Raw genomic sequence first — 20,950 nt, forward strand, 5'->3', positions numbered from 1 at the left:
CCTCCCATAATAGCCTGGAGTACATCTCATCTGGTCCTGGTGACTTATCCAACGACGCTTTCCGAAAGTTCCTGCACATCCTCTTTCTTAATATCTACATGCTTAAGCTTTTCAGTCCACAGTAAGTCATCCCTACAATCACCAAGATCCTTTTCTGTAGTGACTACTGAAGCAAAGTACTCATTAAGTACCTCTGCTATCTCCTCCGGTTCCATACACACTTTTCCACTGTCACACTTGATTGGTCCTATTTTCTCAGTTCATATCCTCTTGCTCTAAGTATACTTGTAGAATGCCTTGGGGTTTTTCTTAAACCTGCTGAGGGGCAGGACTTGAGCGGCCGGCCGCGCTGAGGGCGGAAGACATCATGTGGCCTATTTTGTGGAGTGCCATTCGTATGTATGCTCCCTATATAACCTTTCCGGTGGCTTTTGTTGTCGGGACAGTGGGCTACAATATAGAGTGGTTTATTCGTGGGAACCAACAACAGCCGGTTGAGGAGAAGAGCATTTTTGAATTGCGTGAAGAGAGGAGGCTGGCTGAGATTATGAATAAAGACTGCACCCAAGTTCTAAGCTTGAAAGATAAACTTGAGTTCGCCCCGAAGGCAGTGCTGAACCGGAATCGGACAGACACAAGCAATCGTAGCTAGCCTGCAACAACTGAAGCAATGGAGCAATGGTCTGTCTCTGAAGTAGAGCTTCTGGAGATTAGTGGGGCAATGTTATTGAATGTATACACCTGACTTGCCACCGTTCATGTAAGGTGTCCTCCTCGAGCTTGTTGCCTGGATTTTTAGTGGTGAAAATCCTCCATTCTCTAAAAACTAAGAAGCTCCTATGGTTGTGTATTTAAGTGAATTTCTTAGAATTGCAATTCTTGCGCAAAATGTATCATTGTAAGTCAGTGAAAAAGTCTGAATTCATGGCTGCTTGTGAATCTAATTAAAATGCATTATTGCTGAAAAAAAAGAAAAAAAAAACGATCCTGCCAAAGCCTTCTCATTGCCCCTTCTGGCTCTCCTAATTTCTTTCTTAAGCTCCTTCCTGCTAGACTTATGATCTTCTAGAACTCTATCATTACCTAGTTTTTTGAACCTTTCGTAAGCTTTTCTTTTCTCCTTGACTGAATTTAGAACAGCCTGTGTACACCACGATTCCTGTACCATACCATCCTTTCCCTGTCTCATTGGAACGAATATATGCAGAACCCCATACAAATATGCCCTGAACATTTGCCATATTTCTTCCGTATGTTTCCCTGAGAACATCTGTTCCCAGTTCATGCTTCCAAGTTCCTACCTGAAAACCTCATGTTTCCCCTTACTCCAATTAAACTATTTATAACCATATAACAATTACAGCACAGAAACAAGCCATCTCGGCCCTTCTAGTCCATGCCAAATGCTTATTCTCACTTAGTCCCACTGGCCCGCGCTCAGCCCATAACCCTCCATTCCTTTCCTGGCCACATACCTATCCAATTTTACTTTAAATGACAATACCGAACCTGCCTCTACCACTTCTGCTGGAAGCTCGCTCCACACAGTTACCACTCTCTGAGTAAAGAAATTCCCCCTCATATTACCCTTAAACTTTTGCCCCCTAACTCTCAACTCATGTCCTCTTGTTTGAATCTCCCCTACTCTCAATGGAAAAAGCCTATCCACATCAACCCTATCTATCCCCCTCATCATTTTAAATATCAAGTCCCATTTTCCCTAACTTGTCTAAACATTTTCCTAACTTGTCTGTTCCTATCCCTCTCCAATGCTTTGGTAAAGGAGATAGAATTATGATCACTATCTCCAAAATGCTTTCCGACTGAGATAGCTGACACCTGACCAGCTTCATTTCCCAAAAACAGATCAAGTACAGCCTCTCCTCTTATAGGCTTATCTAAATATTGTGTCAAGAAATCTTCCTGAACACACCTAACAAACTCTACCCCATCTAAACCCCTCGCTCTAGGGAGATGCCAATCGATATTTGGGAAATTAAAATCTCCCTGCTATTATTACACCTTTCCAGAATCTGTCTCCCTGTCTGCTCCTCGATGTCCCATTTACTATTGGGTGGTCTATAAAAAACACCCTTATTAACCTTATTATTAACCCCTTCCTGTTCCTAACTTCCACCCAGAGACATCATAGACAATCCCTCTTTTTCTGCAGCCGTGACACTAACTCTGATCAACAGTGCCCTCTCCTCTTTTGTCTCCCTCTATGTCCTTTCTGAAACATCTAAAACCTGGCATTTGAAGTAGCCATTCCTGCCCCTGAGCCATCCAAATCTCTGTAATGACTACATAGCTCCAAGTACTGATCCACGCTCTAAGCTCATCTGCTTTGTTCATGATGCTTCTTGCATTAAAATAGACACAACTCAAACCATCAGTCTGAGCGCGTCTCTTCTCTATCACCTGCCTATCCTCCCTCACACACTGTCTCCAAGCTTTCTCTATTTATGAGCTTCCCCAGTCTCTTCAGTTCAGTTCCCACCCCCCAGCAGTTCTAGTTTAAACTCTCCTCAATAGCCTTAGCAAACCTCCCCGCCAGGATATTGGTCCCCCTCGGATTCACATGCAACCTGTCCTTTTTACACAGGTCACACCTGCCCCAAAAGTGGTCCCAATGATCTAGAAATCTGAATCCCTGCCTCCTGCTCCAATCCCTCAGCCACGCATTTATCCTCCACCTCATTCTATTCTACTCTACTCTACTCACTGTCACATGGCACAGGCAGTAATCCTGAGATTACTACCTTGAGGTCCTGCTGCTCAACTTCCTTCCTAACTCGCTGTAGTCAGCTTTCAATACTTCCTCCTTTTTCCTTCCTATGTTGTTGGTACCAATATGTATCACAACCTCTGGCTGCTCACCTTCCCACTTCAGGATATCATGGACGTGATCATAAACATCCCAGACCCTGGCACTTGGGAGGCAAACTACCAGCTGTGCTTCTTTCCTGAATCCACATAACTGCCTGTCTGACCCCCTAACTATAGAGTCCCCTACCACTACTGCCTGCCTCTTCCCTTCCCTACCCTTCTGAGCCACAGGGCAATACTCTGTGTCAGAGGCATGACCACTGTTGCTTCCCCCTGGTAGGCTGTCCTCCTCAAGAGTATTCAAACAGGAGTACTTATTGTTAAAGGGGACAGCCACAGGGGTACTCTCTAGTATTGGACTCCTGCCATTCCCTCTCCTGACTGTTACCCACTTCTCCGTCTCCTGTGGTCCTGGTGTGACTATAGCTGCCTATAGCTCCTCTCTGTTACCTCCTCACTCTCCCTGACCAGATGAAGGTCATTGAGCTGCATCTCCAATTACCTAACACGATCCCTAAGGAGCTGTAGCTCAACGCACCTGGTGCAGATGTGGCCGTCTGGGAAAGTGGGAGTCTCCCAGACTTCCCACATCTGACACCCAGTACAGAACACCTGCCTCATACACATTCTTCCTGTCTGTAGTCTACACAGGCAACCTACCACACCTCAACTCGTTATTGCCGAAGACCTGTTGAACCAAACCCTTCCTACTCTGTCTCCCTCTACTCTGATACCCGCTCTATAAAGCTGTCTCCTTTTAAACTCTTCTCGCTGTACTCACTGGCTGAAGTCCATGTGCTTGTGCAGTTGTGCCCCAATCAAACTGCTGAAGAAATAACCTGATTATTTATAATAATAATAATAATACAGAAACACAAGAGATTCTGCAGATGCTTGAGCAACACACACAAAATGCTGGACCTCAGAGGACCTGTCCTGGGCCCATCATATAAATATAATTGCAAAGAAAACACAACAGGACCTCTACTTCTTCAGGAGTCTGTGAAGATTCAATATGTCATCAAAATCCTTGTCAAACTTCTATAGATGTGTGGTGGAAAGTGTGCTGACTGGCTGCATCACAGCCTGGTATGGAAACAACCTTTGAGTGGAAAGTCCCACAAAAGGTCATGGATTTGGCCCAGTACATCATGGGTAAAACCTTCCCAACCATTCAGCACATTGACATGAAGCATTGCCATTGACAAACAGAATCCCGTACCTGGATCACTTACCAGCAAAGATAGAGAGATCCGTTGAAGTCTGATGGTGCTATTTTTAACAGTATTTATTAGTAAAAATACACAAAAATAATATCAATGCAAACATACAGATAATATACGTCGTCAATACTAAATCTAAAAGTGCGGGTATAATAATAATCAATAAGAAATAAGCTCTATCGTTGTCTAGGGGATAATGTATTGTCCGATGGAAATATAAAAGTCACTCAGTTCATTCAGGCTGCAGCCTTAGGTTGGAGTCAAGAGAGAGATTTTAGAAACTTGCCAGCTTTTCCTTTTTATGATGTCGATCCTTTGAGAGTTCCATTGGTGTAGCCGGTCCTTTAGCTAAGCCGTTCTTCCGTGGTAAGCCCGCCAATTCCTAGGCAAAGGAAAAGGACGCACGCGAGCCCCACCGGCTGTCGCTATTAAACACTGTCACGGGATTTCTAGCGTTTCTCCTGGTGCATCTGAAGGGGTTGTTCCCCAGACCCTCTTTTATCCTTACTCACGGGGTCTCAGATGTCAAACAGGTTGGGATGATGCAATTCCTCAACCAGCCCATTCTGCTCGTCCCCTGAGGGCTTCAATGAATAGTACAGTACTCAATACACAATTCCGTCTCCAAGAGACAATGGCCGTTATCCGTGGCCTTGTCTCGCTGAGGCCAGGGCACATTCCAAACCCTGTGTATTCTGGACGTCTCTCTCTCATTTCCTATCTTGCGATTCTCAAAAAGGAGGGAGCTACTTTGTACCCTTCGTCCCCTCAGAGTTGTGGCACATTCGTAACACATCAAAGATCCTCACCACCCAGACCGTGCTCTTTTCTCACTGCTGCCACCAGGTAGAAAATACAGGAGCCTCAGGACTCTCACTACCAGGTCCAAGGACAGTTACTACTGTTGGCCAGAAGAAACTTCAGTCTGATCAAGGACAGGGGAAGGAGACAAGTTACTTTGTTCCCCCATTTTGTGGACTCTGAACAGTTTCTTGCTCTTGGACAATCTAATCAGAGCAACTGAATGTGGACACAGGAAGCTTCAGGTAATGATCTGCTAAACCTGAGAACATTATCAAACAAATAGCTGTTTGTTATGTAAAGGGCATGGACTCTGAACTGATCCTTGCTCTGGAACAACCTAATCAGAGCAATATATTCTCAGAGGAGTAGCTACTTGTGATGTAAAATGCCAGACCTGAAATCGGTAATCTCGTTAGACTCTGTCTGGGTCACCTCATTTAACTGGTTTGGACCAGTCAGAGTGTAAAGACACAAATACACAAGGCTGGGGTGGACAGAGCCATGAAACAATGTTGGCTGTATCCCTGTGCGATGACCAGTGAGGAGGTGACCCGGGTAGGTCAGGTGACCTTGAGCCAATGGGGTGGAGATCCAATGGTTCAATTGATGAGGAACAGTGTAAGACTCAGGAGCTCCAAATACGCAGGGGTGATAACTCTCCAGCAGCCAGAGACCAACCATTGTGGATAAGGAGGATCCCACGGACACGTGGAGATCGGGACCACGAGGAACGCCTGGTCAGTGTAAACCTCTTTCCTGGGTAATATCCTTTTCTTTTCATTGACTGTTCATGAACTGTCAGGGAATTCTAGTAGGGTACACACAGAGATAGTTTGTGAACCCACGTGCTTTTTTAGCTGAAACAATAAAAGTTACTTGTCGGTAACTACAGTTTCTCTGTGCCTCAACGATCATTATTACAAGAGGTGATTCTTGTAATGCTACCCCTCAACCATCAGGCTCTTGAACAAAAGGGGATAACTACACTCATTTAAGGACTCTTTTATCTTATTTCACGTTCATTATTTATTGCTATTGATTTATATCTGCACCTGAACAGTTTGTTTAGAGCTTATGATATTTACAGTTCTAAGTATGCCCACAGAAGAGAATCTCAAGGTTGTATGTGGTGGCATGTATGTACTCTGATAAGAAATTTTACTTCGAACTTTGGCACTTTAGCAGACCAGGCAGTATCTATAAACAATAGATGCTTTGCCCCAAGGTTCTGCTTTTCTCCCTTCATGGATGCTGCCTGACTTGCTGTGTTTTCCGGCTTTTTTGTGTGTTACATACCGACGTATTGTGGCTGTCGGCACTTAGATATCCGCGAAAGCTTTTTTTTCCTTGAGAGACAGGAACACCTTATAGTTCGTGGAAAGGGGTTACAGAAACCCTTTCTTCTGTTTTGTGTAATCGGTGACATACAAAGAAGCTTTCCTTCGAAAGAAGAGTAAAATTACATTTTAGCAGAGTTCAACGAACTTCCTATCAATAAAATTAAATCGGGGAGATGTAAACAGGAGGTGACATCATTGCAAGTGATCTGTCTGTTCTCCGAACGCTTTCAAAAACGACACCACCGCACAAAGTATTGGCAGGGAATAAAGATAACAAGTAGGAAGCGAAAATAACCAGAGTAATCTTATGTATCGTTCATGAAAACTGCGAAGATTTGGGATTTGTACTGATAAAGTTGGTTGACGATTGACGGGCAAAAGGAAGGGAAAATGGCGCTGTTCAAATCGGATTGGTTGACGCACCGGCGCCAGTACAGGAAGTGACGATTCACCGAGGACGGTTGGAGTTGCTATCACTGAACTTTTAATAGAATTACTTGGTTTTAAAACCTTTTGCGTTGCTGATGCAGATCTGCGAGAAAAAAGAGGAAAAAAAGCTGCATGAAGGCCTAGAGTAGGGGAAGAAGGAGACTTCCACGGGAAAGTAATTTTCGTTGTTGACAGTTAATATGCTTTACCCACTTCGATTCTGTCATGTTCTCATATTCGTAATTCGCATGTGAAAATCGCTGATAGCATTTATTAGAGCGATAAATTTAAATCGAATCGTAAAAATTATCGACGTAATTGGCGTGGTCGCCATTATGAGGGGCAAGTGCACTGGCGGCTGCCATTTTACGGGGCATCACTCCGGGGCGGTGGCCATCTTAATGAGGGGCATTGCATTTCCCCGTAGTATATGGTTTCGCACCGGAAACTTTAACTCTTGTTTGTCTTCACACGGATGTTATCTGACCCGCCGAGTGTTTCTGTTTTCACTGTAAGCCCGGCCTGTTTGCGTTTCAGTTTGTTTTTCACCCACTTCCCACTTCCCCTTTACGCTCAGAGCGGGCCGGCGTTTGGATGGACAACCTGTCAATCATAGTGATTGGCAGGTGACGGAGGAAGGGAAGGGGCGGGGCCTGTTGTCGCCTGCAACAAAGATGGCGGCGGAGGGCCGAGCCAACAACAACAACAAGCGGAGCAGCTTCAATCTCCGGCCTGGGGCCTAAGGCGAGAGGGGCTAAAGGCCCCAGAAACCACTCAGGCTACAGACAAAAACCGAGTTATATCCTTGTAGAAGTCCGGGAACGGAGGGAGGCTTGGGTCAGGGGAGGAAGGTATGTTGTGGGGGGGAGAGGGGAAGGTAATGTCTCTGTGTTTGGCTGGGTGCATCAGACCAGGCTATGGGTCGTGGGTGTCACGTCGTGCCCGCAGGATGACTTCCTTCCGGGTGCCCGTTCAATTTCCTGCTCTGGGGGTCTTGGGTGTTGGATAGTGGTTGGCAGGGCAACGGGTTTGGCTGGCAAGACCCTCCCATTTGCTGTGAGTGCAGCCTCACAGCCTCTTCAACCCACTTCCTCTGCTCGTCAGGGGGTGGGTCAGGGGGCTGTCGGTGGGCCCTCTTGACCTGCTGCAGTTAGCCGGACTGGGTCATTTCCTACCTGGTTCTTGGCTGAAGGAACTGTGCCTGGCAGGTTGGCTGTGGAGTAGCAACTGGGCCCACGGACAGCTTGGTTTCCTGTCCTGGGAATGCCAGTCCTGCCACTGCCTGGCCAGGGGGTTGATGGTCCCCCCTTGGAGGGGTTAGCAAGCTTGCCACCTGTCAGTCATACCACGTCCTGATGGTGTGGATGTGGAGGCTGGTGGGTTAGTGATCTGCCACAAACTCTTGCTGTACATGGAGGAAATTCCCCCCTCCTCACCCAGTGGGGGCAGCAGTGCTTGCTAATTGGCTGCCGTCATGGTCCCTTGTTGCCCTCAGGTCCACTCTGGAGGAGGTTGTCCAGCAGGCTGGATGGACTACTGGGAAAGGCCCTGTTTAACAGCACCCACTGCCGGAGGCTATGGTTAGACTGCACTTGGGGTATTGTGAGCAGTTTTGTGCCCTTTATCTAAGAAAAGGTGAGCTGGAGAGAGCCCTGAAGAGGTTGTTTACGAATCCACAGCTCCGATTGGGCAGTAGTTACACAAACCTGAAGTCCCACACCACTAGACTCAGAAACAGTATTTCCCTTCAACCATTCGGTCTTGAAACAACTGGCACAACCCAGAGAAGGAGGTAATGCTGAGGTTGTATAGGGCAGTGGTCAGACTGCACTTGGAGTATTGTGAGCAGTTTTGGGCTCCTTGTCTGAGAAAGGATCTACTGGCACAGGAGAGGGTTTAATGTAAATGCTTCCAGCAATGAAAGAGTTAACACAGGGGCAAGTGCTTGCTGGAGTTTAGAAGAATTAGGGCCAGTGGTGGTGGTGGTGGGGGGGGGGGGGGTCTCATTGAAACCTGCTGTAAATTGAAAGGCCTAGGCAGAGTGAATGTGGAGAGGATGTTTCCTATAGTGGGGGAGTTTAGGACCAGAGGACACAGCCTCAGAATAGAGGGATGTCCCTCCAGAACAGAGATGAGATAGTTCTTTACCCAGAGGGCAGTGAAACTGGAATTCATTGTCACAGACCACTTTAGAGGCCAAGCTATTGGGTGTAGTCAGGGTGTCAAAGGTAACGGAGAAGGCAGGAGAATGGGGTTGAGAAGGATAATAAGTTGGCCATGATAGATTGGGGGAGTAGATGATGGGCTGAATGGCATAATTCTGCTGCTATTTCTTGGTGAGTGGGACTGAGAATAACTCTGGAAAGAGGCTGAAACAGGGTGGGGGAGGTAGGGCATGCGATTCGTAAATAGATCCAGCAAGAAGAAAACAGGGAGGGACAGGGCACAGGCTGATCTTGGAGTGGGTGTGGAAACCCTTCAGCCCACGATGTTATGCCCACCTTTTAACCTAAGATCAATCTAACCCTTCCAACATGGCCCCCATTTTTCTGTCATCCATATGTTTATCTGAGCCTCTCAAATGTCCCTAATGTATCTTCCTCCATCAACCTTCACAGCACATTCCATGCACTTACCACTCTGTATATAAAAAAAACTATCTGATTATCCCAATACTTTCCTCCGTCACTTTAAAATTATGCCCCCTTGTATTAGGCATTTCTCCTCTCCACGTGATGCCTCTTATCATTTTGTACACCTCAAACAAGTCGTTCACCATTTTCAAAGCCTTAGCTACCTTTCCTCCTAAGACGTGCTCTCTAATGCAGGCAGCATCCTGGTAAATCTGCTCTGTGCCTTCTAAAGTTTCCATATCCTTCTTAGAATGAGGTGACCAGAACTGAGCACCATTCTCCGAGTGTGGTCTAACCAGGGCTTTAGAGAGCTACCTCATGGCTCTTGAACTCAGTCTCCCAACTGATGAAGACTAAAAGGCCAACATAACATCCAATTTCTCAACAATCCTGTTCATTAGCATGGTCTAGTAGCTGTGGGGGGCGGGGGTGCAATGATGGTTGAGAACTTGCTGCATGTTGGAGCAGAGCTGATTGGTGCCCCCTCCCCTCAATAGGGGACACTTGGGCAGTTAGCAGAGTGTGTGTCTTCTCCTTGATGCGAGCAGTGAGAAGAGAGCACGTCCTGGCTGATGGGGTCCTTAATGATGGATACTGCCTTTTTTGATGTCCTTGGTGCTGGACCTTGGGATATAAACAGAAGCTATGACTTCTGACTTCCCTGAATGTGGTAACGTGTGTAAAAGCAGATTTTCACTGTCCCTTGGAACGTGGCATTAATAAGCCAAAAAAGAAGTTTCAGTGTATTCTACCAGGAAGAGAGGTGGTTATTCTCCAAATAGAGTGCTATTCTGTGTTCATTCTGGTCACAGCAGGCATTATGGTAGTGTAGGGGTTAGTACCAGTGAGCCAAGTTCAATCGCTGCTGCTGTCTGTAAGGAGTTTGACTGGGTTTGCTCCCACCTTCCAAAGATGGATGTGTTTGGCTTAGTAAGCTGTGGACACTGGATATATGGCGGCACCTCTGGGCTGTCTCCAGTATATCCTCGGATTGTTGATTGTTGACACAAGCAGCACATTTCGTTGTTTCCATTACATGTGACAAATAAAGCTCATGTTTGATTTGGAGACTGTGTTTGATTAACCAGGATGCTGCCTGGATTACAGAGCACGTTCTATGAGGAAAGGTTGAGTGAGCTGGGGCTTTTCTCTGTGGAGTGAAGGACAAGAGGTGATTTGTAGAGGTGTATAAGACAGTAAGAGGCTAGGATCGAATGAATGGTTGACTTTCCACTGTGGAAATGGCTAAAAGACGGACATAATATTAAGGTGGAAAGTTTAGAGGGATGTCAGAGGTAGGTTCTTTTTTTACACAGTGGTGGGTGTGTGCAGTGCTGCCAATGTGGTGCTGGAGAGATATTTTATTAGGGAGATGCAAGAGACATTGATGATAGGGCCATGTGCGATGTGGGCTAGATTGATGTTGGAGTAGGTTAGTATGTCCGCCCAATGTTGTGGGTCAATGTTCTGTGTTCTAATCACTGTCAATCTCCAGTGCAACAAACCCAAATCTGCCCCTCTGCCAATCCGGCCATCATTTTAGTTTCGATCCCCATTCCTGATCTGATGTGTTGGTCAATGGCCACAGTGAGGCCACTCTCAGGGTGGAGGGTAACAGTTTACATTCCATCTGGGTAGCCTCCAACCTGATGGCACAGCCATCGACTTCTCCTTCCAGTATTTTTGTCTTTTTCTTTTCCCCTGCCCTTTGCTCTTCTATTCCCCACTCTAGCCTCTTCTTCCTCCTCACCTGCCGACCACTAACCCCTGGTGCTACTCCGTCCTCCCTTTCTCCTGTGATACACTCTCCTCTCCTATCAGGTTCCTTCTTCAGCCCTTTCCCTTTACCTTTCCCACTCACCTGGTGTCACCGATCACCTTCGAGCTATCCTCTTTCCCCTCGCCCCCCCCCCCCCCCTCCTTCTTACTATGGTGTCTTCTCCCTTCCTATCTGGTCCTGAAGAAGGGTCTCAGGCCGAATTGTTGACTGTTTATTCATTTCCATCGATGCTGCCTGACCTGCTGTTCCTCCAGCATTTGTGCGTGTTGCTCTGGATTGCGGATATCTGCAGAATCTCTCTTATTTATGATGTGCTGGAGAGTCTTGTCTGCACCCCGTCCACTGCAGACATCTCTTTGCTGTAATGTGAAGTCCCTGTGATCTAACCAGTGTTGTAAAGGCTGAGCAGGGTTGTGACCCAGTCAGCATCAGGCTGCCAAAATGCAGAGTGTCTCTGTCCTGAGCGCTAAATTGAAAGAGGCATTGTAGACCTGAAATGCCTCCTCTCTAGAAGGCTGTTGAAACCAAAGGGTAGGGTGACTGAGTAGTTGAAGCCCTCTGTTGTTCGGGTTGACCATGGATTTTGAGTCCCAGCTGTCGACGTGCTATTCGGGCCTGGGCAGTACAATATGGAGAGCAAGCTGTTGTCCGAGCAGCAGGCTCCCCTCTCCACACAGCTGCTGAATCCAAAGGAACGGCACAGACCAGTAGTTTCTTTTTGCACTAGTGGTGGTGCAAGAGTTACCAGTCAGCATTGAACTCAAAGTTTGATTGCCTTAGCTCCCCATTTTCCTTTGTGGTTTATCCCCAAAGCCCTCCCCATGTTTGGGTATAACTGTGAGGCTTTGAGATCAGAGCTTTCCTTCTGCTAGATGAGCTCCATCTGCCCGAAGCAATCTGTTTTTAAGATACCAGTAACCTGCTTTTGCTCCTTTTCCTGTTGGTAGAAAAGGGTCCGCCGGGCCTAGTAGCTGAGCCACTCATGAAGGCTAGGAGCTAGGCTTGGTTGTCAGAGGCTGCATGTGATTAAGAGCATAACACATCGGAGTAAAATTAGGCCATTTGGCCCATCAAGTCTGCTCCGCCATTTGATCATTATGATTTATTATCCTTCTCAATCTCGTTTTCCTGCCTTCTCAGAACCTCTGACGCCCTGACTAATCAAGAATCTGTCCATCTCTGCCAAATGGTTGATAGGTTCGAGATTATAAGGGTTTGTCAAAGGTTACTGGGCAAAGGCAGGAGAATGGAGTTGAGAGGGAAACGATCGAATGGTAGAGCAGACTCAGTGGGCTGGATTCTTCTGTCTTTATGGCTGTTTGTTAGGGACTGAGGGTGTTGATTATGGACAGGGTTTGGGAAGGTGGTGTTTGGGCAGAATCTGAATACTTTTAGGGATTTCCAAGTTGAAGTTGGTGGTGTAAGGTGATGGGTTGCTGAATGTAGGAGCAGCCGTCATCTTGGACGTGGTGCCAAATGACCTCTTGCCATGGGTTCTGGTGAAGGGGAGAGTGGCTTTTCCATTCCTGTTCCCAGGGACAGTGAGTGGTGTTCCCGTTCCTATTCCCAGGCAGGGCGAGCAGTGTTCCCGTTCCTGGGGGGGCATGTATGGTTTGCTATGTTGACCTTATCCCTCTCATTTCTTGTCCTCAGGATCTGCCCAGTTTGAGGCATCAGTCAACATGGCAGACAAGAACGAAGAGCTAGATGTAAAGTCAGACCTCAACAGTGGTAGGTGGCGAAGTCTGCTGCTTTTCAGCCTTGCTCATTACATCATGCTGAGGTTCCGTCTGAGCTGACAGGCCTCGCTGCGAGAATGGTTAATGGCTTAACTGGATCCTAGTTTTCTCAAATAATACACTAACATCCAAGACATGAATCAGAGCCGTGCCATGCACTCTTCTCACTTTCTGCCCCCTCTGTGTGAGGGCTGATCTGAGCAGCACCCATCATCAAGGACTCCCCATCCAGCCCACTCTATGTGGGACGGGAGCCGAGTCCCACACCACCAGTTCAGACACTATTGGGTTCCTGAGCCACTGTGGATAACTTCATTTCAGAATCAGAATCAGAATCAGACTTTAATTGCCAAGTACCTGTACACATACAAGGAATTTACTTCCGGCAGATGTTGTCTCTCTGCTCATAACAGATGATAAATATAAATGAAAATATAGATTATACATACAAGTAGTGCAACTAAGTAATAGCCGACAGTTAACCGGCAGTTAACAATGAGTGTGTAGGCCGTATGTAGGCGCTTCAGATCCCTCCAGATTAAGACTAATAGGCACTGGAGAAGTTTTTTCCCTACTGCGGTCACTTTGCTGGACAGTTAACCGGCAGTTAACTGTTCAGCAAAGTGACCGCAGTAGGGAAAAAACTTCTCCAGTGCCTATTAGTCTTAGTCTGGAGGGATCTGAAGTGCCTACATACAGCCTACACACTCATTTTCCAGGACTTTACAACTCATGTTCCCAGTTTGATTTTGTTTTTTTGCACTATGGTTCTGTGTCAGCCTTATTGTGCTTAGATAGCGATTTTAGTAAATGCTATTCTATTTTAGAAGGCACCATGGCACAACACTATTACAGTTTGGAGTTCAGTTCTGTAAGGAGTTTGTACATTCACCGCTGGAAACGCATGGGTTTCCTTTCACAGTCCACAGACGTACCGGTTAGTAGGTTAATTGGTCATTGTAAATTGTCCTGTGATTAACCTTGGGTTAAATAGGTGGGTTGTGGGATGACCTGCTTTGTTGGGCTGGAAGGGCCTGTTCCATGTCGTATCTCTAAATTAAAATAAATAATGTTTCTTTATTTTCCATATGTAAACACCTGCAAGAAAGTGAATCTCAGGGTAATATATGGTAACACACACACTTTGAACTTGGATCTCTGCCCCATATTCCTCAGGTTCCAAGCTGTCCTCATGCGCTCCTACAGCTAAACTTCAAAGATTATCTGAACTCTATCTTCAGTGGGCAGCCTCTTATTCCAGATTGGTGTTCCCTAGTTTCCATTCCCCACTAGAAGAAACATTTACCCTATCATCATTTCTTCTCCAGCCCTTTACTGTTCCTTCCCACCTGACTTCACCTATCACCTTCTAGCTATCCTCCTTCCCCTCCCCCCACCTTTTTATTCTGACATCTTCCCCCTTTCTCCTCAGTCCTGATGAAGGGTCTTGGCCTGAAATGTTGACTCTCTATTCATTTCCAAAGGTGTTGCCTGACCTGCTGAGTTTCTCTGGCATTTCGTGTGTTGCCCATCATTTCTTTGTGTGGTTAATTAAGATTGCTACTTGTCATTCTAAACTCCCACCTTTGCTCGAGAATCAACTTTTTCCACCCCGTCTCTGTATATTTTAAAAAAAAAAGTAAAAATATTCATTACAGGAAAGTTATATTGGTGATCCATCAGGATGCTGCCTGGATTAGAGAGGGTGCAGAGGAGAATTACCAGGACGCTGCCTGGATTAGAGAGGGTGTCGAAGAGACTTACCAGGAAGCTGCCTGGATTAGAGAGGGTGCAGAGGAGAATTAGCAGGACGCTGCCTGGATTAGAGAGGGTGCAGAGGAGAATTAGCAGGACGCTGCCTGGATTAGAGAGGGTGCAGAGGAGAATTAGCAGGACGCTGCCTGGATTAGAGAGGGTGCAGAGGAGAATTAGCAGGACGCTGCCTGGATTAGAGAGGGTGCAGAGGAGAATTAGCAGGACGCTGCCTGGATTAGAGAGGGTGCAGAGGAGAGTTAGCAGGACGCTGCCTGGATTAGAGAGGGTGCAGAGGAGATTTACCAGGACGCTGCCTGGATTAGAGAGGGTGCAGAGGAGAATTAGCAGGACACTGCCTGGATTAGAGAGGGTGCAGAGGAGAATTAGCAGGACGCTGCCTGGATTAGAGAGGGTGCAGAGGAGAATTAGCAGGACGCTGCCTGGATTAGAGAGGGTGCAGAGGAGAATTAGCAGGACGCTGCCTGGATTAGAAGGGGTGCAGAGGAGAATTAGCAGGACGCTGCCTGGATTAGAGAGGGTGTCGAAGAGATTTACCAGGAAGCTGCCTGGATTAGAGAGGGTACAGAGGAGAGTTAGCAGGACGCTGCCTGGATTAGAGAGGGTGCAGAGGAGATTTACCAGGACGCTGCCTGGATTAGAGAGGGTGCAGAGGAGAATTAGCAGGATGCTGCCTGGATTAGAGAGGGTACAGAGGAGAGTTAGCAGGACGCTGCCTGGATTAGAGAGGGTGCAGAGGAGATTTACCAGGACGCTGCCTGGATTAGAGAGGGTGCAGAGGAGAATTAGCAGGATGCTGCCTGGATTAGAGAGGGTACAGAGGAGAGTTAGCAGGACGCTGCCTGGATTAGAGAGGGTGCAGAGGAGATTTACCAGGAAGCTGCCTGGATTAGAGAGGGTACAGAGGAGAGTTAGCAGGACGCTGCCTGGATTAGAGAGGGTGCAGAGGAGATTTACCAGGACGCTGCCTGGATTAGAGAGGGTGCAGAGGAGAATTAGCAGGACACTGCCTGGATTAGAGAGGGTGCAGAGGAGAATTAGCAGGACGCTGCCTGGATTAGAGAGGGTGCAGAGGAGAATTAGCAGGACGCTGCCTGGATTAGAAAGGGTGCAGAGGAGAATTAGCAGGACGCTGCCTGGATTAGAGAGGGTGTCGAAGAGATTTACCAGGAAGCTGCCTGGATTAGAGAGGGTACAGAGGAGAGTTAGCAGGACGCTGCCTGGATTAGAGAGGGTGCAGAGGAGATTTACCAGGACGCTGCCTGGATTAGAGAGGGTGCAGAGGAGAATTAGCAGGATGCTGCCTGGATTAGAGAGGGTACAGAGGAGAGTTAGCAGGACGCTGCCTGGATTAGAGAGGGTGCAGAGGAGATTTACCAGGACGCTGCCTGGATTAGAGAGGGTGCAGAGGAGAATTAGCAGGATGCTGCCTGGATTAGAGAGGGTACAGAGGAGAGTTAGCAGGACGCTGCCTGGATTAGAGAGGGTGCAGAGGAGATTTACCAGGAAGCTGCCTGGATTAGAGAGGGTACAGAGGAGAGTTAGCAGGACGCTGCCTGGATTAGAGAGGGTGCAGAGGAGATTTACCAGGACGCTGCCTGGATTAGAGAGGGTGCAGAGGAGAATTAGCAGGATGCTGCCTGGATTAGAGAGGGTACAGAGGAGAGTTAGCAGGACGCTGCCTGGATTAGAGAGGGTGCAGAGGAGATTTACCAGGACGCTGCCTGGATTAGAGAGGGTGCAGAGGAGAATTAGCAGGATGCTGCCTGGATTAGAGAGGGTACAGAGGAGAGTTAGCAGGACGCTGCCTGGATTAGAGAGGGTGTAGAGGAGATTTAGCAGGATGCTGCCTGGATTAGAGAGGGTACAGAGGAGAGTTAGCAGGACGCTGCCTGGATTAGAGAGGGTGCAGAGGAGATTTACCAGGACGCTGCCTGGATTAGAGAGGGTGCAGAGGAGATTTACCAGGACGCTGCCTGGATTAGAGAGGGTGCAGAGGAGATTTACCAGGACGCTGCCTGGATTAGAGAGGGTGCAGAGGAGATTTAGCAGGACGCTGCCTCGTCTTGTGAGGAGAGGCTGAGTGAGCTACGCCTTTTCTTTTTGGACTGAAGAGGCCTGAGCAGTAACTGGATAGAGATACAAGATGATTAGAAGCCTCGACAGAGTGGATAGGCAGAGGCTCTCTGTCAGGGCAGAAGTACATGGGAGCATCAACTTAAGGTGTTTTGAAGAAAAGAATAAGGGGATTTTTTTTTACAGGGTGCTAAATGACCCTGCCATATGTGGTGGTGGAGGCAGATACATTAGAGACATTTAAGAGACTCTTAGATAGACACATGGATGAAAGAAAAATGGAGGTCTGAGTAGGAGGGAATGCTTATGATCCACAGCTGTTTTCTCAGACTGTGAGACTAATGAATACCCTGCCACCACTGAGGTCTTGTCTCCAGGACAATCAGCTGCTGGCTGCACTGTTTTGTTTTCCTGTGCTGTGCACTACATGCATTTTGAATTATTAACCTATTTGTGATGTTTTTGTGCTGTGTGTAATTATATGCTTTGTGGGTGCATTGTGGTCCAGAAGAATGTTTTGTTTGGTTGTAAATATGTACAATCAGGTGGCAATAAACTTGAACTTGCACTTGAGTAGTTTATAAGGTTAGCACAAGATTGTGGGCTGAAGGGCCTGCACTGTAATGTTCTGTGTAAAACTGGAGTGAGAGTTCCAGGAAAGGTCTCGCCCATGATCAGTGCATTTGTAACAAGACTTCCCTACTGCTAACTCTCCTTCCTTTGTGCTAATGGCCAACTTGCCCTGTGAATCACCTACTCTCCCTGTAGAATTCCAAACTTGTAGAGTAAAACAGTGCAGAAACAGGCCTTTTGTCGCACCCACAGCGTCCTCCCTGATGGTCTTAGTTGCTGATAATCCCCAGTCTCCCCCCAAGTACCTGTCCAAATGCCTCTTATATGTTGTAGTGGTACCTCATTCCAGGTACTCTCTACCCTCTGCCTCTTGGGTCTCTTTTAAATTTCAACCCTTTTATCTTGTATCTTTGCTCTCTAGTTCTGCGCTCCCCAACCCTGGGAGAAAAAACGATGAACATCCACCATATCCGTCAGAACTTTATGAATTGTTTTGAGGATATCCCTCATTCTCCTGTGCTCTGGGAAGTAAAAATTCTGCATGGCCACCCTCTCCTTGTAACTCAGGCCAGCAAATCCAGGCAATATCCATTGTAACCCCCTCCAGCTTGACCATGTCTTCCCTGTAACAAGCTGACTAAAACTGTACACAGAACTCTTTAAGTCTGGTTTGAACAGTGACTGCAACATCATGTCCATGCTGCTAAATGATGAAACATTACCTTACCACTCTGTCACCTCTCTCAACCCCTTTCAGTGAACAGTGCATTTCAAGCCCCCAGGTCTGTCTGTTTTTTCCACAACACTCATCACTGCTCTGCCATTCACTTTATAAGTCATAGTCTTAACTGTCCAACATAATTGGTGTTGCACCTAGCTACATTGAAATTCATTTGTCATTCCTCAGCACATCTCCCTGGATGATCAAGATCTCTTTGTAGTTGATTGTGACCTCCCTTACTATCAACAAGACAAATAGGACAGTGGATGTCTATAACGACCTCAGTGAGGCCTCTGATAAGGTCCATATTAAAAGAAAACCTATCAAATATTCAAAGGGCTCGGTAAAGTGGACATGGAGAGGATGTTTCTCAGAGTGGGTGAGTCTAGGACCAAAGGGTACAGCCTCGGAATAGGTGGGTGTCCATCTAGAAGATTATATCGGAAGGGATTCAGGAGAAGCTGGCGGGATGCTTAGAATTGATGAGTGGAAGCAGAGGATGAAGGTTGATTCTGGAGGTCCGTGACTTGTACGGTGTTCAGGGATCTGTGTTTGGACCTCTGTTATTCATTTATGTAACTGATTTGGATGTGACTGTACATGGCACAATTAACAAGTTTGCTGATGATACTAACTTGGGTCTTGTTGATTTGTCAGACATGATCTCCCACTAAAACAATGCTGACTATTCCTGACCGAGCCATGACTATCCAAGTGATGGTCGATCTTGTCCCTCAGAAATTCCTCCCTGGTTAACTCGGCTGGGATTTGCAGTGAGATCCAACAGCCACGAAGGTAGATTCTGCGCCACTCCATGGAGAGAGCAGGTTGTGATGAGCACAGGATGACACCCGTTGTGGCGACTACTTGTACTCAGACTTGAGGCAAGAGAGTGGAACTGTCCCAGTGTAATGGCTTTTCCACTTACTCCCCTGCACAGGTTTCCTGTCATCATCGGATACAACAGACAGTCGCCACCATGGCGTTGATACAGAGGGATAGTGATTAGAACACAGCAGAATATGGGCCTGTCAGCTCAAAATGTTGTGCTGACCTTTAACCTACTCCAAGACTAATTTCACTTTCCCTCCTATGGAGCCGACCATTTATCCTCCGTCCACCTACCTGTCTAGTGCACACCCCCTCCCCGCGTCTGCTTCTACCACCCCCTCCCCGCGTCTGCTTCTACCACCCCCTCCCCGCGTCTGCTTCTACCACCCCCTCCCCGCGTCTGCTTCTACCACCCCCTCCCCGCGTCTGCTTCTACCACCCCCACCCCACATCTGCTTCTACCCCCCCCCCCCCCCCCCAGCAGAGTGATCTACCCACTCACTCCACATCTGCTTTTCTCGGGTCTGTTTTGTATGTATATGTGTTTGGCTTTCCAGTCTGATTTGAGCTAACAGAGAAGGTATGGCCTTTCTTTATAGACTGAATTTTCTAGAGCTGATTAATCTAGCCCTTCCCTCTTATACAGCTCTCCAACTTTGTCATTCATGTGGTGATCTAAGGCAGATATCTCTTCCACTGACTGGCTCGTCCATGCCCTCACCACTCCTTGTGTTAAAGAACTTGCCTCTGATGTCCCTCTTCCCCTCCCCCTACCCAATACTTCTCCAACCACCTTAAAATCATGCTCTTGCTGCCCTGGGAAAAAGTCTTGCTGTCACTTGATCTATGTTATGTCTCTATTCATCTTATACACCTCTGTCAAGTCACCTCTCATTTACCTTTATTCCAAAGAGAAAGGATCAAGCTCACTCAATCTGTCCTCAAAGACAGGCTGTCAATCCAGGCAGCACTCTGCTAAATCTCCTCTGCACCCCCTCTAAAGCTTCCACAGTCCCACTCTTTTTCTTGAACAAGGAGATAACATTTGCCAGTCTCCAATCCTCTGGCGTTACCTCTGTGTCATTTTAAATGGTAAATGCCTTCTGGAAACCCAAATGCATCACAGTGGTGAATACTGAAAAATCTGGAGACACTCCTCCCCCACCTCAGCTCTGACAGATCCTGTCAAATGAGAAATGGTCAAGCTTTCAGGTAGTTGAAATCACAAAAAATGTGAAATAATATTCACCCCGATCTCTCTTTCTTCCCCCCCCCCCCCTCACCTTTGCTATGAAAAGCTGACTTATTTCAAGTTCACATTTATTATCATCTGACTGTACATATATACAGCCAAACGAAACAACATTCCCCAGGACATGTACCACTAAACATCACTTTTCTCTCTCTTCCACCACAACCCCTTCCCCACCTGCAGGCAGCCTGTGCAGCAGCCCAGGAGACACAGAGGAGACCCGGGAGAACTCTTCGGGCATCGAGGTGGAGGCGTCAGACCTGAGCCTCAGCCTCACTGGGGAGGAGCAGCTGATGGAAGCAGAGGAGGAGGACGAGGGACGAGGCAGTCGGGAGGGGGCTGGAGACGGCAGCCGGCGGGAAGCCCGCCATGACAGTTCTGATGAGCATGACACTGAGTCCCTGGGAGACACCGGCAACTACTCGATCGAGGAAGAGGAGGGGGACGAGGAGGAGGAGGATGAGAGCAAGATGCAGGAGGGGCGGGTGGACCTGCCTGGCCACCTGCGACGGCGTGGCCCCAAACGGGGAGCGAGCAGCGAAGCCGAGCGGGAACAAGACTCCTCCGAGGAGGAGGCAGCCCTGGAGCGCTGGGTCAACTCAGAGGTGGAGGCCCTGCCCCGGCCCACCTGGTGCCCAGCCCCTGCCCTAGGTGGGCGAGCCATTGGCCGTGATCCCCGAGCCTTCATGTACCGGGCCTGCGGCGCCCGGGCCTTCGTGGAGCGCCTGCGCCTGCAGCATGGCCTAGAGCGCCACACGGGCTGTGTCAACACCCTGCACTTCAACCGCCGTGGCACCTGGCTGGCCAGCGGCAGCGACGACCTCAAGGTGGTCATCTGGGACTGGGCTCGTCGCAAGCCCGTCCTCGAATTCGAAAGTGGCCACAAGAGCAATGTCTTTCAGGTGAGGGTGGCTTGGAAGGGTGTTGCAGTATGTGTCAGTTCATCG

General features: G+C 47.8%; 2 protein-coding genes across 5 annotated transcripts in view; both read left to right on the forward strand.

The window, feature by feature from the left end:
• Positions 1-328: 328 nt before the first annotated feature.
• Positions 329-957, forward strand: LOC132395071 (small integral membrane protein 12-like). The gene has a single exon (XM_059971387.1). The coding sequence runs from the start codon at positions 368-370 to the stop codon at positions 650-652; it is 285 nt and encodes a 94-aa protein (XP_059827370.1). The 5' UTR covers positions 329-367; the 3' UTR covers positions 653-957.
• Positions 958-5,451: 4,494 nt separating this feature from the next.
• The window catches only part of dcaf8 (DDB1 and CUL4 associated factor 8), a 31,433-nt gene continuing 15,934 nt past the window's right edge, over positions 5,452-20,950 (forward strand). Inside the window, exons 1-3 of one of the 4 annotated variants that reach the window (XM_059972851.1) lie at positions 5,452-5,593; positions 12,692-12,769; positions 20,187-20,905. In XM_059972851.1, the coding sequence (XP_059828834.1) occupies positions 12,721-12,769; positions 20,187-20,905 (768 nt within the window). In that variant the 5' untranslated portion in view covers positions 5,452-5,593; positions 12,692-12,720. Of the gene's footprint in view, positions 5,617-6,649; positions 6,801-7,260; positions 7,477-12,691; positions 12,770-20,186; positions 20,906-20,950 lie in introns of those variants that run through there. The other 3 variants (XM_059972852.1, XM_059972850.1, XM_059972849.1) reach the window with 3 other exon arrangements.

Source organism: Hypanus sabinus, chromosome 6, assembly GCF_030144855.1.
Source record: "Hypanus sabinus isolate sHypSab1 chromosome 6, sHypSab1.hap1, whole genome shotgun sequence".
In the NCBI taxonomy this organism is placed as follows: domain Eukaryota; kingdom Metazoa; phylum Chordata; class Chondrichthyes; order Myliobatiformes; family Dasyatidae; genus Hypanus; species Hypanus sabinus.